This window comes from Octopus bimaculoides, chromosome 18 (genome assembly GCF_046866305.1).
Source record: "Octopus bimaculoides isolate indiv1 chromosome 18, ASM4686630v1, whole genome shotgun sequence".
In the NCBI taxonomy this organism is placed as follows: domain Eukaryota; kingdom Metazoa; phylum Mollusca; class Cephalopoda; order Octopoda; family Octopodidae; genus Octopus; species Octopus bimaculoides.
Genome location: NC_142945.1, coordinates 31,087,112 through 31,103,468, shown reverse-complemented (window position 1 = coordinate 31,103,468; position 16,357 = coordinate 31,087,112). Strand labels below are relative to the sequence as shown.

The 16,357-nt window shown below is 38.6% G+C and overlaps 1 protein-coding gene across 6 annotated transcripts in view; it reads left to right on the top strand.

The window, feature by feature from the left end:
• LOC106875756 (dual specificity protein kinase Ttk) overlaps window positions 1–16,357 on the top strand; it is a 288,324-nt gene that overhangs the window by 119,662 nt on the left and 152,305 nt on the right. For all 6 annotated transcript variants that reach the window (XR_016244973.1, XR_016244972.1, XM_052974191.2 and 3 more), the window contains exons 6-7: window positions 2,910–3,065; window positions 13,792–13,891. Coding sequence is in view for 4 of the 6 variants with exons in the window: in XM_052974191.2 (XP_052830151.1) it covers window positions 2,910–3,065; window positions 13,792–13,891 (256 nt within the window). In the remaining 2 variants the exon portion in view is untranslated. The remainder of the gene's footprint in view (window positions 1–2,909; window positions 3,066–13,791; window positions 13,892–16,357) is intronic.

The window sequence follows — 16,357 nt, the reverse complement described above, 5'->3', positions numbered from 1 at the left end:
TGGCATTTGTGCTGGTGGCACGTGAAAAGACATTCGAGCGAGATCGTTGCCAGTGCCGCTGGACTGGCTCCTGTGCAGGTAGCATGTAAAATACACCATTTTGAGTGTGGCCGTTGCCAATACTGCCTGACTGGCTTTCATGCCAGTGGCACGTAAAAGCACCCACTACATTCTCAGAGTGGTTGGTGTTAGGAAGGGCATCCAGCTGTAGAAACTCTGCCAAATCAGATTAGAGCCTGGTGTGGCCATCTGGTTCACCAGTCCTCAGTCAAATCGTCTAACCTATGCTAGCATGGAAAGTGGACGTTAAATGATGATGATGATATATATACACAAGGAAGCAGAGCAGATGCTAAAAATTATAGGCCTATCTCTCTGACATCACATATCAGTAAAGTCATGGAACGAATAGTCTGCAAGAAACTAATCATGTTCCTAGAAGAAAATGACTTACTGACTGACACCCAGCATGGATTTCGTCTAGATAGAAGCTGTATGACACAGCTCCTGCAACACTACGACTGGGTATTAAAACAGCTGCTGAATGACTCAAGCGTGGATGTGATACATCTCGACTTTGCAAAAGACTTTGACAAAGTTGACCATGGTATGATATGTTACACTGCATGATCTGGGCATATGCGGAAAACTTGGAGAATGACTGCACAACTTTCTAAAGGATAGACATTAGGCAGTAGCGGCCATTGGAACCACCTCCAAGGAAACGCAAATAGCAAGTGGTGTTCCACAGGGCACTGTCTTGGGGCCACTGCTGTTCATAGTGGCCCTCTCAGACATGCCCTTGGCTGCTCAGATATCTACCCTTGCTAGCTATGCAGATGACACAAAAGTCTCTCAAATAATACAAAATCCTGGAAATATTGCACATCTGCAATGGGAGTTGGACACAATATACAGGTGGGCTGAGGACAACAACATGCAGTTTAATGCAGGAAAATTCCAGGCTCTACGCTACCAAGACACAGAGCTAAATGATATGCAGACAGGAAACACTGGCCCAAGAGGAATTGAAATCCCTGAATCAAAATCAGTGCGTGACCTGGTCATTGACATGAGCAATGATTCATCTTTCCAGGTGCATATTACCAATTTGGTAATAAAATGCAGACGGCTGACTGACTGGATCCTCTGAACTTTCAGAATAAAAGAAAAGGAGACATTGATGATCCTCTGGAGGACATATGTACTCAGCTGCTTAGACGATTGCTCCCAACTATGTTCTCCACACAATAAAAAATCAACGGCGGAACCCGAAGCAATCCAATGAAGCTACACCAAGAAAAGCGTCTTGATGCAACATGTCAGCTATTGGGAAAGACTTAAAGAATTAAAACTCTTCTCCCTGGAACGAAGGCGGGAGAGATATGCAGTGATATACATCTGGAAAATCCTAGAAGGCCTTGTACCAAACTTTGGCATTGAAAGTTATTCATAGTGCCAAAGATCCCAGCATCGCCATCAAAATTCAGGACCAGATACTGCAACAGCTTGGGCTTCAGGGGCCCACAGCACTTTAATATCCTTCCAAAATGCCTGAGAGGCCTGCATGATGTGGATGTAGGTGTCTTTAAAACAAAACTGGATCTCTTCCTATTACAGGTTCCAGATGAGCCTACCTCACGGCAAGAAACACAGATGAGGGCAGCAGCATCAGACTCCCTCATTGCTCAAATGCCACATATTACAGGAGGTTCCAAGTAATGGTGTAGCTCAGTCAACAGTGGTGCTGCAGCATGACGGCAGCTTTAAAGCTGAAACATTTTAAAATAGCTAAAATAAAATAGTTATATACATATATATATATATATATATATGTATATATATATATATATATATATATATATATATATACATGCATATACATGCGTATGTATATGTACATATATATATACATACATGTGTATATATATATATATATATATATATATTTACATGTATGTGTGTATGTATTATGTGTGTTTGTGTGTGTGTGTACCCCCACCCTCGCTTGACAACTGATTTTGCTGTTTACATCCCCGTAACTTAGCCATTTGGCAAAACACACCGAAGAATAAGTACTAGGCTTACAAAGAATAAATCCTGGGATTGATTTCTTCAACTAAAGGTGGTACTTCAGCATGGCCACTGTCACATGACCGAAACAACTAAAATAATAAAAAAGCTATGCCATTTTAATCCCGAACAATGCCGGGTATCTCTGTTAGTAGACTTATATTTGCTGTTGAATGTGATCATTCACTTTAGTGGTTTTTTTACATTTTCTTCTAAATTATTTGTTTATAATCTTGAAAGATTGAAATGTATTAGCATAGATTTTTGGTTATTATTAAAATATTTCTTTGAGAGAATCATATTTGATGTTTTATATATTAATATACTTCAGACATATCTAAACCAGCATCAAAATGACAATAGAGCTTGTGATATTAGGCTGGCTGTAAGGCTAAATATATTTGAAACCTTTTCAAATATTATAAAACATAATTTGCAATTTTATCTATGAAATATTTATTGTTCATGAAGTGCAACATATTTTACTTAATTTTGTCTAGTAACTGTATAGTTGTCAATTTTGTAGACTTCTGTTTAATGATGTAGATGAATTGTTTTCATGAATTATTTTCAAGGCAACTGAGGATGCATGTCTTCTACTATATACACATCCAAAAATGATAATTTTTTTTTTACAAAGTACACATTAAAAGCAGGTAGTAAAAGCACCTAAGTGAGTGAAGTACTAACTATATAAGTAAATTTATCACTGCATTTCTATCCCTATGTCCTTCATTTTGTTTCTTTCAGGGATGAATAAGATTTTTTTATTTTTTTTATTTAAGAATGTAACATGTTTGTTTTGTTCTCAGACTTGCTTTAACTCTATTTTTTAGGTAACCCATCCAAATGTCATGGAATTTTAAAGAAAGCTCAGACTTTTCGTTCTGAGCCACAATATTTATTACAGAAGGCTCTAGATAACTTAAATTCTGGTAAATGCTATCTTCTCACAGCTGAAGAGAAAGCTGCTTGTTTTGATGTTTGTAATCGTAAGTATCATACTACCTTTTGTGAAGTGATTGTTTAGAACTCCTCATTTAGCTCCTAAATTCAGCAGAAAAATATTCAAAGGAATTCTAAGGATATGTAGTTCTAAATTCTTTAATTATCAAGTGTTCTTTCCTTAGCTCTTAACATATTGTATGACATGAATCTACACAACACTGCATCTGTATGTCAGTCTTATACTGCCTGAGACTGCACATATCATGCCACTCTGGTTTACATTCATCCTAAAGGAAGCTAGTTATCTAAGTGAAAAAACTTTAAATCCTTTTCGCTATTATTTACATTCTTTTAGCACATTACATTTACCCACCTGTTACCAAACTTTTATATTTTTGTCAGGATTTTCTTCTTGAAAATTATCTCTAAAAAATGGCTGCTAATCATTCATTGAATGACAATTTCAATAATTTAATCAATGAATTAAAGGCAGATAAGACTTTCAAAATCAAAACAATGCATCTATTTCTTCATATGCACATTTTGATTTTGACTTTAATTCGTCTGATTTTTCATTAAATGACTTGGATGAAATTCAACCTGAAGAATGGTCAAACAATAAACTTGTTGCAAGTGTTCTTGGTCCTAAAATACATTTGTGAAGCCTACTGAATATTTTTTCAGCCTTTTCCATTGAGTTTTTCACCTAAGAAACTATTTCATAGACAAAATATGCCCGTCTCTTTCAAGAAGTTGGTTAACAGGATGGAATTATGAACTGGTGCTGGTACTCTGGCCTTTTGTGACAAAATCTCTTCCTGAACTCCCTCAAAACATTCCAAAATCTTTGTTGACCATCTGGCTAGAGGAAACTTAGTAGATGTAGATGATATTATTGCTGTCAAAAAAGGGGATCATCATGAGCTTCCTGGTGGACTTGCTTGTCTGGCCTCTTGTGCTAGCAAAAAATAGATGCTTAACTCAAGTTAATCTATAAGAATTTAATAAGTTTCTGTAGCATTTTTGCTCAGTTGAACACAAAACTCGATTGCATAGCGAGCTTCCAAATTGTCTTCATGTCCCAACTGCATTCTGCAAACTAGTCAGCTGTGACAAGCAGTGTTTTGTAGGGTATGTTTAAAGGGCTGTTATGACCATTTCCTTCAATCTGGAATAACAAAAGTTAACAGGTCAGCTTATTAGATGTATAGTAATGATATACTAAAATTGCAATAATGTAGGACAGTTATTACTGCCTAAAAAAAATCAAGACTTCTGGAATGTGCCTCATTAATAGACATTTAACTAGGAACATTACTAAGCATAATAATGGCAACAAAGGATATCCTCAGTTTTCATCATCAAAACTTTGTGGTTTACAATTGTAAGTATTTGAGGAATTGACTAAATATAACAGAAATGTATTTTGATGTAGCATCAGTGGTTGACAGCAGAAATAGAGCAAATGTATTATGTATTGGCAGAAAATATCTTCTGTGAAATTTATTGTACTTTAAATGATGCAAAGTAACTTAAGTGTGTGAAAAAAAACTTGCATCCCGTTTTGAACAACAAAAGTATTTGATCTTTGAGAAGAGCACATTTCAGTCTGTTTCATCACAAGGGAAAAAAATGCTTGCACATATTGTCTAGAAACAAGTGCAAAACCTTATGAATTTGGTATGTATCATACTGAGAATGCAATAGTGGATCACTTTATTATGAAGGCATCATTATGAGAATAAAATTATATAGTTATGGAGCACTATATTTAAGTTAAGAGCATTGGTGCAGATACATGATTTAGTTGAACAGCAAGGGAATGTCTGACAGTGTAAATCAGCAGAATAGAAATGCTAATTGACTAAATAGAAAAAGGATGAAAGAGAGATGTCATGCTGTTGAGTAGGCTGTAAGAGTGGTTGGAGAAGGGAGAGGTAGGTACAGTGTATGAGGATGGTTAGACATATGTTGGTGGAGAAGGAATGATTTAGTGGCACAGTGGCAGTAAGTGACCAATGAAAGTATTGTTAGGGAGAATAGTATTAATGGATGAAGAGTAGATAACAAGTGAAATGGCTCACAGTAATAAGAGAAGTGAAGAACTGCAGTTAGGGAAGTAATAGGTGGTGGTGGGTGCCTTGAGGAAGAAGGAAATTGAATGATGGGCACGCACGCACGCAGCCCTACCAGAACTCAGTTTCACCAACAGGGCTGGGCCTTCTCAAGAACTGCATACTGCCAGCCATCTCTGTCTCTTGTCATCGCTTCTATGATGTTCAAGGTCCTGAGATCAGCCTTCACCAACTTGCCCTGTCTTCCTGTTCCTCAAGTTCCATCCACATTTAGTGAGTGGTAGTTCTTTATACTGTTATCCTCAATTCATACACATTGCATATCTTTTTTTTTTTTGCACACTATGTCTGCTTCCTCTTATGTCCAGTCTTTCCCTTAGCCCAGTTATACAATGATGTTCATGCACACTCACACAGCATATCCAACAGAGTATGCTAGCTTCATTTGTCTTCAGTCTTCTCAAGTCCTCTGCATTTAAGGCCTATGTTTCACTACATGCAGCATTGAAGTTCTAACACTAGCATCATATAATCTGCCCTTCATTCTGAGAGAAAAGACCTCTCATGTCAGTAGTGTTAGTAGCTCTCTGAACATTCTCCAACCCATTCTTACTCTAGTTATTATACTTCCAGAGCCACCACTTTTCATGCTAATTACATCTTCTAAGTAACAAAAACTATCAACTATTTCTGGTGAGCCATCTAGGTGTTTCAGAGAAACTAATTTCAAGTGTGCTCCTAATATATTACTCCAGTGTATCCGTCCCATTCAAGCTCATGTTCTCAGATAGTCTACTTGTGATTCTGCTTCATCTCATGTGTGTCCATAGTTTACATCAGGTACAGTGCATGGAGTTTATATCTACTCCTTTTCTGCATATCAAACAGGGTTAGGGTACCAAGATCCTGTTTTCTTTTTTCTTATTAAAATGATCATCTTTGCCAGGTTTACTTTAATACCTTTCAATTCTAGGTTCAGTTTCCATGCCTGGAATTTCCTCTCTAATTCCCCTAAAGATTCAGCTATGCAAACTAGAACACAAGCATATAAGAGTTTCTGTGGACAGTCAGTCTTAAACTCCTCTTTGATGGCCTGTTGAACTATGATGAATAGAAGTGGACTGAGGACTGAGCCTTGATGGACTCCTTTCTTCATACTAAATTTGTCACCGAAGTGATTGCCAACTCTTGCTTTACTTACAACAACATTGTACATAGCTTCAACTGCCTACACAAGCCATTCATCTACACCTACTTTCCTCAGTGACCACCAAATTGCTGAACATTGTACACTCAAATGCTTTCTCCAAATCAGTGAAAACCAGGAATAGCAGTTTATTATGAACCAAGTATTTTTCCTGCAGTTGCCTTACTAGGAAGATTGCATCTGTGGTACCTCTGCTGGGAACAAAACCAAACTGCATCTCATCTAAGTCTATTCTATTGTAAATCAATTGGGCTGTGACTCTCTCTGTGACCTTTGCAACTAGGTCACTGGAATCTGATTCCTCTATAATTGCATCTCTTCTGCTTTTGTAGCATTTTGTGATGATACTGCTATGCTAGTCACTGGGCATGACACCTTCCTGTTTGACCTGATTAACTATCTGGGTACTTATCTTGTATCTTACCTCACCAGATATGTTGAGCATCTCTGCAACTATCCTGGATGGATCTGCAGATTTCCCTCTTGTTATATCCTTGATTGCTGTATCTATTACACTGCTATCAACTTGAATTGCTGGTCCCTCTGTTGGGATAGCATGAGGCAGTCTCTCTGTACTCCATGTATTCTCCATATTCAGCAGCCTCTCATAATAGCACTTCCATGCTGCTTTTTTATGTTTCATATCAATGGCAAGTATGACTTCATTATTCAGAATTTACTGCTCACCAATGACATCACAGTTCTCTCTCACACAGTGTAATCCTGAACACTTCCTGCCTCTGATCTTCACCTTTAGCTACATATACCTATTACCTAGCTCCCTTTTAGCCATTAGGTGATACTCCCTGCCACTACCTTCCTTCCAGGCTTTCCAAGCCTCTTAGCCCTATCAATCATATCATGCTACAGGTATTTAAATCTTCCCCCTAATAGTCATATATATCTCATAATTTCTCTAAATCTGTTCTTGATTGCAGGATCTTTTAGTTTCTATATCTTCCTTCTCCATGGTGTCTTTCATTTCTGTGTCTGCCTAGCTTTGACTCTGACAATGAAGTAAAGGTACGAATAAGTGGGCTGGCTACATCCCTGGCAGAGGCCACGGATTATGGTCTCACTTGGCTTGCTGGGTCTTCTCATGCACAGCATATTTCCAAAGGTCTCGGTCACTAGTCATTGCCTCGGTGAGGCCTAATGTTCGAAGGTCGTGCTTCACCACCTCATCCCAGGTCTTCCTGGGTCTACCTCTTCCACAGGTTCCCTCAACCTCTAGGGTGTGGCACTTTTTCACACAGCTATCCTCATCCATTCTCGCCACATGACCATACCAGCACAATCATCTCTCTTGCACACCACAACTGATGCTTCTTAGGTCCAACTTTTCTCTCGAGGTACTTACACTCTGTCGAGTATGCACACTGACATTACACATCCATCAGAGCATACTGGCTTCATTTCCTCAACAGTCACAGCCCATGTTCCACTGTCATGACAATGTACTGAAACTTACTGTGGACTAGAGTGCAATCTGTTTTTGATAAGGGCATTGCTATTCAGTCTGTTTTTTTTTTTCTTAAAGGCTATCAACATTAAGCTATCATTATTGCAGTTGCTTCTTCAAGTATTGTTGCTTCACTCCTTTCAAGGAGCTGTACAACACATTCTTGTTTGAAGCTCCTCTTGAACTTGGATACAAGTGATGCACTTGTTTGCAGCATTACCAATAATTCAAGAACTGAACATCTATATTATAATGATTGTAGAAGTGCGGGACTATGTCCAGTTTTTTTTTTTCCCCATGTTATTAAAAAAGTCATATTACTTTGAAGAAATTATAAATGAATATTAAACATTTTTAAACTATAAAGTTTATTTGTATATTAAATGTAAATTACAATGCTTAATATTACAAGATTTGCTTCTGTTTTAAATGTCAACTTCCGTTTGAATTATAAACAAATAGTATTTCTTCGTAAAAAATGTAATAAAGTGAAAAAAAACAGCAAAACAAGTGAGTAAATTATTTTTATAAGTATTACATAGTGCAAAAACAAAATTTCCTGATCTAATAGAATTAAGTTTTCAAATTGTGTTAGACTGCAGTCATACTGGAGTACCACCTTGAAATTATTTATTCAATACTATCATCTCCCAACACAATTCTTTGCAATTCTTTGCATAGCCCAACTAATTAGGGAGCGAATCAATTTAGATGAGATGCAGTTTGGGTTCGTGCCAGGTAAAAGCACTACTGATGCCTTATTTCTAGTGAGACAGTTGCAGGAGAAATACCTAGCTAAGGATAAACCTCTGTACCTGGCTTTCGTTGACATGGAGAAAGCCTTTGACAGGGTCCCCCGATCCCTTATCTGGTGGTCAATGAGGAAACTTAGGATAGAAGAATGGTTAGTGAGAGCTGTGCGAGCCATGTACAGAGATGCTGCCAGTAAGGTGAGGGTTGGAAATGAGTACAGCAATGAATTCCGGGTAGAGGTAGGGGTCCACCAAGGTTCCGTCCTCAGCCCCCTCTTATTTATCATAGTCCTCCAGGCAATCACAGAGGAGTTCAAGACAGGTTGCCCCTGGGAGCTCCTCTATGCTGATGACCTTGCCCTAATTGCGGAGTCACTATCAGAACTAGAGGAGAAGTTTCAGGTGTGGAAGCAAGGTCTAGAATTGAAGGGCCTTAGAGTCAACCCAGCTAAAACCAAAATCCTAATAAGTAGGAAGGTAGATAAAACACAAACCCCTTCAGGTAGATGGCCCTGCTCAGTATGTAGAAAAGGAGTAGGTAGTAAGTCTATAAGATGTACCCGGTGCAAGCTATGGACGCATAAGAGGTGCAGCAACATCAAAGGCAGGTAAACTAGCAAGTTAGTTTTTGTTTGTGGCAGATGTTCAGGTGCAATAAAGACTGTAAACAAACAGGAAACAACTTCTATCTCATTCCAGGGTGAAAAACTAGAGGTTGTCGATAGCTTCCGCTATCTGGGCGACCAAGTTAGTAGTGGGGGTGGGTGCACTGAAAGTGTAGCTGCTAGAATAAGAATAGCCTGGGCAAAGTTTAGAGAGCTCTTACCCCTGCTGGCGACAAAGGGACTCTCACTCAGAGTAAAAGGCAGACTGTATGACGCATGCGTACGAACAGCCATGCTACATGGCAGTGAAACATGGGCTGTAACTGCTGAGGAAATACGTAAGCTCGCAAGGAATGAAGCCAGTATGCTCCGTTGGATGTGTAATGTCAATGTGAATACCCGTCAGAGTGAATACCCGTCAGAGTGTAAGTATCTTGAGAGAAAAGCTGAACATTAGAAGCATCAGTTGTGGTGTGCAAGAGAGACGATTGCGCTGGTATGGACATGTGGTGAGAATGGATGAGGATAGCTGCGTGAAAAAGTGCCACACCCTAACAGTTGAGGGAACCCGTGGAAGAGGTAGTCCCAGGAAGACCTGGGCTGAGGTGGTGAGGCAAGACCTTCGTACATTGGGCCTCACCGAGGCGATGACTACTGACCGAGACCTTTGGAAATGTGCTGTGCGTGAGAAGACCCGGCAAGCCAAGTAAGATCGTTGCCAGTGCCCCTGGACTGGTTCTTGTGCGCGTGGCACATGAGATGCACCATTTTGAGCGTGGCCGTTGTCAGTACCGCCTGACTGGCTCCCGTAGGATTTTCGAGCGAGATCGTTGCCAGTGCCCCTGGACTGGCTTGTGCGGGTGGCACATAAAAGACACCATTTCGAGCGTGGCCGTTTTCGTGCGGGTGACACGTAAAAGCACCCACTACACTCTCTGAGTGGTTGGCGTTAGGAAGGGCATCCAGCTGTAGAAACTCTGCCAAATTAGACTGGAGCCTGGTGTTGCCATCCGGTTTCACCAGTCCTCAGTCAAATCGTCCAACCCATGCTAGCATGGAAAGCGGACGTTAAACGATGATGATGATGGTCAGATGTATGTTGCCTTATCAAGAGCGTCAAGAAAAGAAAATATGAATATATTAACTGAGATAAATGAAAATGGTCTATTTGCTGACAGTTGTGTCTGCAAAAAAATTCTACAGTGATGTGAGACATTCATTACTCTCTTTTAATTGAAATGTATTTAAGTTTCTTTTTAAATGATAGGAAAGGGATGCTAGAAACACTTAAGACGTCTATAACTGAATATAATGAAACAACAATATAGCAAAACTCAACTCTTCATATTGGTTAATGTAATTCATTAATTCCCACCAGAGCATCTATTTTCAAATTCACTCAAGTGAAGATTCATAAACAGGCACATCTCTTTTCCAATTTTCATTATCATCTTTTTTAAATGTACCATGGATTATTTTACTGATTACAGAATAAATTATAACAGAGTCTTTGTTCAATTCATGAGCATATTGTCACTTTACTCTATAATTTAGGTATCATATCTATATGTATATATAATACCAATCAATATGTGCAACACATATGCCAGCAGGAAACCTCCCGGAGGGTGGTTTTTCTGCTAGTATTCCTAAGAGATACCAGGCTTTTGTTGGGAACAAATGCACAATGGATTCCTAGAGAGCTCTGGACACTTGAGACCAAACATTACAGGACTTGCATGATAATAAGGTTCAAATTGAGGAGCAGCAGTGGTGTCAAGAGACTTCTGTACAACCCTACTAGTGATCCCAAATGTAAGAAAAATGTAAGAACAGGGATTAAGGCAGTAGAGGAATTAATATTGAAAATATTCTCAGTTGGCAACAAACAAAGGTCTGTGCAAATGAGTAATACTTGAATCTGAAAATATCGCAGTTAATATATTCAACTAGTAACTGTTTCAGGCACTTCTATTCACTTTCAGATTATTTTAGAATTAAAGAATTTCAAGTATGAATGGATAAAATATGTTCATATTAATAGCTTCAAATGAAATAAAAATATCTTCACTTTCTCTTAATCCAGTGTTCTTATGTATATGCTTGAACTAGCTATATGACATTTACAGAGTTAAATTATGAAATGTACGTGTTCCCTTGATGATGTGCTCTGGTTCTTCGTCATCATTTTATCTCTCTTCCATACCCTGCTTTGCCCACCCACATATAACATGGGTAGCATTGCATCTCTTAGTCAACCCTCCTCATTCTCCAAGAGTCTTTAGCTCCCTCTCTCTAACCCCTTGACTTCTGTTTTACTTTTCCCTCCTATTACCCACATTCTTAACACTATCTCTTAGTTTCTTCCCTTCCATCTCTCTCAATAATAAATCTGTGTAACTTGAGTAAAACCCAACATAGGTCCTGACAAACTATCCAATCTCTGCAAGCACAGTGAGCAGACTGAGCTACCCCATTACTAGATATACCAACTCAACCCACCTCATTATCATTACCACTTTGTCCTGTCCCCTTTCCTTCATAATAGGTCTGACATTATTTTTCCCCATCTCGTTTCCATTACTCCCTCTAACATTGTTTCCTCAGTTATTTTTCCCATTATCATCTTCTCACAACAATAAATTTGTTCTGTCCATAATGAGGGGGATTCTTTTGCTTTGTAAGCTACAAGATGATTCTATCAGTGTTGTTGTCAGAAAAAAGACCCAACACACTGTAAGTGTATTTGTGTGGCACCAACACTGGTAGGGTTTTCTTGTAGTAGTGATTCTACAAGGCAGAAAAGAATCTAGCAGTAACAATGCAGGGTTTGAGAAGGCTTATTAGTGTTGCTAATACAAGGCAACTTCTATAGTACTGGTGCTATGAAAAATGTAGCCAGTGCTACGCGTAACATTCCTTCATTGGACACTAAACTCCGCTTGCGAAGACATGGTGAGGCAAGTGAAATCGAAATGGAACTAAATTTGTAGGAACATTAAACTCGGCTTGCGAAGACCTGTTGGGGCAAACGAAATCGTGTTGGCACCTGTACTGGTGGAACACTAAGAGCACCATCCGAGCACGATCGTTGCCAGAGCAGCTGTCTGGCTTCCATGCCGGTGGCATGTAAATAGCACCAGCGTGATCGTTACCAATGTCGCCTTCCTGGCACTTGTGCCAGTGGCACGTGAAAAGACATTCGAGCGAGATCGTTGCCAGTGCTGATGGACTGGCCCCTATGCAGGTGACACATAAAATACACCATTTCAAGCGCGGCCGTTGATCATTACCAGCATCGCCTCCCTGGCACGTGAAAAGACATTCGAGCGAGATCGTTGCCAGTACCGATGGACTGGCTCCTGTGCAGGTGGCACATAAAATACACCATTTCGAGCATGGCCATCGCCAGTATCGCCTAACTGGCCCTTGTGCCGGTGGCACGTAAAAGCACCCACTACACTCTCGGAGTGGTTGACATTAGGAAGGGCATCCAGCTGTAGAAACTCTGCGAAATCAGATTGGAGCCTGGTGTTACCTCCTGGTCCACCAGTCTTCAGTCAAATCGTCCAACCCATGCTAGCATGGAAAGCAGACGTTTAACTGTGATGATGATGACGATGATGCTCTCTGTGAACTGATTGTTATTAGGAAGAATACCCAATCATAGAAACCATACCAAAACAGAGATGTTTTTGCTTGAACAAGACATGATCCTTATATCTGTTGAACCATGTAATCCATGCCAGCATGGAAAACAATTATAAAATGATGTTAACCACTTATATTGGACATGTAGCTCTCTTTTTCACTCTGTTTACAACAGTCCTATTAGACATGGAGCTGGTATGAACCTAGTGGAAAACTGCCTCATTTCATATATAACTTCTCAAGAAAAAATCCTGTTGTGGATATACCTTTGTCATTTCTGATTGCCATTTATAGTTGCTTTTCAACCTTTGCAATGTCACACTCTCTCTCTCTCTCTCTCTCTCTCCCTGTCTCTCTCTCTCTCTCCCTGTCTCTCTCTCTCTCTCCCTGTCTCTCTCTCTCTCTCCCTGTCTCTCTCTCTCTCTCCCTGTCTCTCTCTCTCTCTCCCTGTCTCTCTCTCTCTCTCCCTGTCTCTCTCTCTCTCTCCCTGTCTCTCTCTCTCTCTCCCTGTCTCTCTCTCTCTCTCTCTGTCTCTCTCTCTCTCTCCCTGTCTCTCTCTCTCTCTCTCTCTCTCTCTCTCTCTCTCTCTCTCTTTTTCTCACACCAGTTATAAACTAATTTTTGTTGCATTTGTATACAGTGATCATAATTTAAATCTCTGGTTTGTAATAGTCTTTGTAGAGTTGTGCATGATGATAGCTGTGCATCCAGTCTTCCCATTATTGGTTCAATATCTCAAGATCTTTGCAGATAAATATGCCATCTACTCATCATGTTAGTTTATTCTACAAGGCTGGATGTTGATCTACTTCATTAGAGTTTCAGTTGCCAGCTTACTGCCCATATTGTGTTATCTTTCATGATAACCTACTAGATTGATTCTTGATGGTTGAATCCAACTAGTTGTAATGGGTAGTTTATGTTGGTATGGTTTACTTTCATATGTAGCAAGGAAATGCATTTCTTAACATTTTCATTCTTATTGTTGTAATTCACTTTAATGTTCCTTAAATTCTAGGAAACCTGAAGCCTGAAGATAAACCAACTATATCAGATTCAGATTTACCTGTTGGTACTGTGAAAAATAAATTCCTGGCAAGTTTGGCTACTTCAAATGGGTAAATATTTGATACTTTTGAATTGAAAATGGTCAGGCTGCTAAGATAGTGGACAGTTTGATTCTTTTTAGGTCATGTCTGCTGCAGGTATTTTGCTCTGTAACATTTCAGTTAACATTGCTTAGATCAGTTAGCTATCAAGAATAAAAAGTACTAGATTACCTGGAGACATTACCAATAATAAGCTAATATCCTATCCACTAGTTGATTTTTTTTCCCCCATCTGCATCACATCAGACAACTGGAGGTATTATTGTTAAGAATCTGGTGCAAGTGAATATTATTAGATGTGAGGTGTTGTTGAAGGGCAGAATCATTGGCACATCAGATGAAATGCTTGGCAGCATTTGTTCTGGTTCTCTTTTATGTTCTGAGTTTCAATCCTGCTGCAGTGAACACTTTGCTTTCATCCTTTCAGGCTCAGTGAAGTACTGTGTTCGAGGTAATCAACTGCCCACTTCCCCCTAAAGTTGCTAGCCTTGTGGCCAAATTTGAAACAACAACAACAACAACAACAACAACAACAATAATAATAATTATTATTGCAGTGAGTTGGCAGAATCATTGAGGCCAGACAAAATGTTTAGTGACATTTATTCTAGCTTGATGTTCTGGGTTCAAATACCACTGGGGTTGACTTTGCTTTTCATCCTTTCTGGGTCAATAAAATAAGAACCAGTTGAACTCCCCTAAAATTGCTGGCCTTGTTCTAAAATTTGAAACCAGTATTACCATTATAAGGTGGCAAGCTGCAAAAGCATTAACACACTGGACAAAATGCTTAACCTCGTGTCTGTTGGCTTACATTTTGAGTTCAAATTCCACCAAGGTCAACTTTGCCTTTCATTCTTTCAGGGTTGATAAAATGAGTACCAATCAAGTATTAGGATTGATGTAATCAACTAACCACCTTCCCAAAAATTTCAGGCCTCGGTGTCTTTAGTAGCAAGCTGGCAGAATTGTTAGCACATTGAACAAAATGCATTTAGTCTCTATGTTCTGAGTTCAAATTGCCATATTGCCTTTCATCCTTTCAGGATCAATGAAATGATTGTCAGTTGAACACCATGGTCAATGTGATTAACTAACCTTATCCCATGAAAAGTTTTAGGCTTTGTGCCTATAATAGAAACAGTTATTCTAATATTAGGCTACTTATTTCTGCATGTCTGTGTGTTATGCTTATGCCAAGTGAGGTAATAACTCAATTGAAAAAAAATAGAGAGAGAGAGAGAGAAAGAGAAGGGGAGACAAAGAGAGAGAGAGAGAGAGAGAGAGAGAAAGAGAAGGGGAGACAAAGAGAGAGAGAGAGAGAGAGAGAGAGAGTGGGCACTCTATATTATTCTGTATTTGTGTGTTCAAATTACAAGCGCAGTCGAAATGTTTAACATAAGGAAACAATGTCATGATCTACAAATTTACGCTTTAAAAAATATAACGATCACTAGTTAAATTAAAGGGAAATAGCATTAGCAAATAGCCGTACCTTTATCTTTGTTCCTGACCAAAGGCTGTGGCTATGCTGGGACACTGCCGTTATTAATTCTTTTTTTGTTTTTGTTTTTTTAGGCTTAAATACTTATTGGTATTATAAGAATAGGCAGATACATACATTAGCAGAAGGGAAAATAGATATGATAGTTATTAGCTAGCTGTCTAGCTAGATATTTAGATAGATAGAGACAGAAACACACACTTGTAGGTGAGTCTATAGATATATCAATAGATATTCAGATTAAAAGATATATTAATAGATATAGAAACAGGTATGTTGCTGAAATGAAATGAGAAGAAATGCAAATAATCATCAATTGATAAATAACTTGGTCTAAGTTTTGGTTGTGGTTGGACAGCAAAACGTGTAGTTCATATGTGTTTATATGTGTGTAAATAAGTTGTATCTTTTTAATTCATTTTTTATTTCCTTAAACTGTAATGCACATCATATCTGTCAAACATGTTAAAAGGTAAATAAGTAATACCTTTTAAGTTTATTTTCATAACATTTAAAAGTACAATTTTAAGTAAATGGCTGGATTTCAAAACAAACTTTTGAAATTCTTTGCTTGTGTTTAATATATTAACATGTCTTCAAATATGAAATTTCTACAGGTTACACTAGTTACTATTATTATTATAATTATTATTATTATAATTATTATTATTGTTAATGTTTTATTGTTTCACAAGATTTGTGTTATACCTGGTTTAACTGTGCTTCCTTTTAAACCTCAACACATGGTCTAGAATGATGAGCATTTTGTACATCATCATAATTTAACGTCCATTTTCTATGCTGGCATGTGTTGGATGGTTTGATAGTAGCTGGCTAGGAAGAAGACTGCACCATGCTTCAGTGTCTGTTTTGGCATAGTTTTTATGGCTGGATGTCCTTCCTAACACTGACCACTCTGCAGAGTGAACTGAATGCTTTTTATGTGGCACCAGCACCGGTGAAGTCAGTCT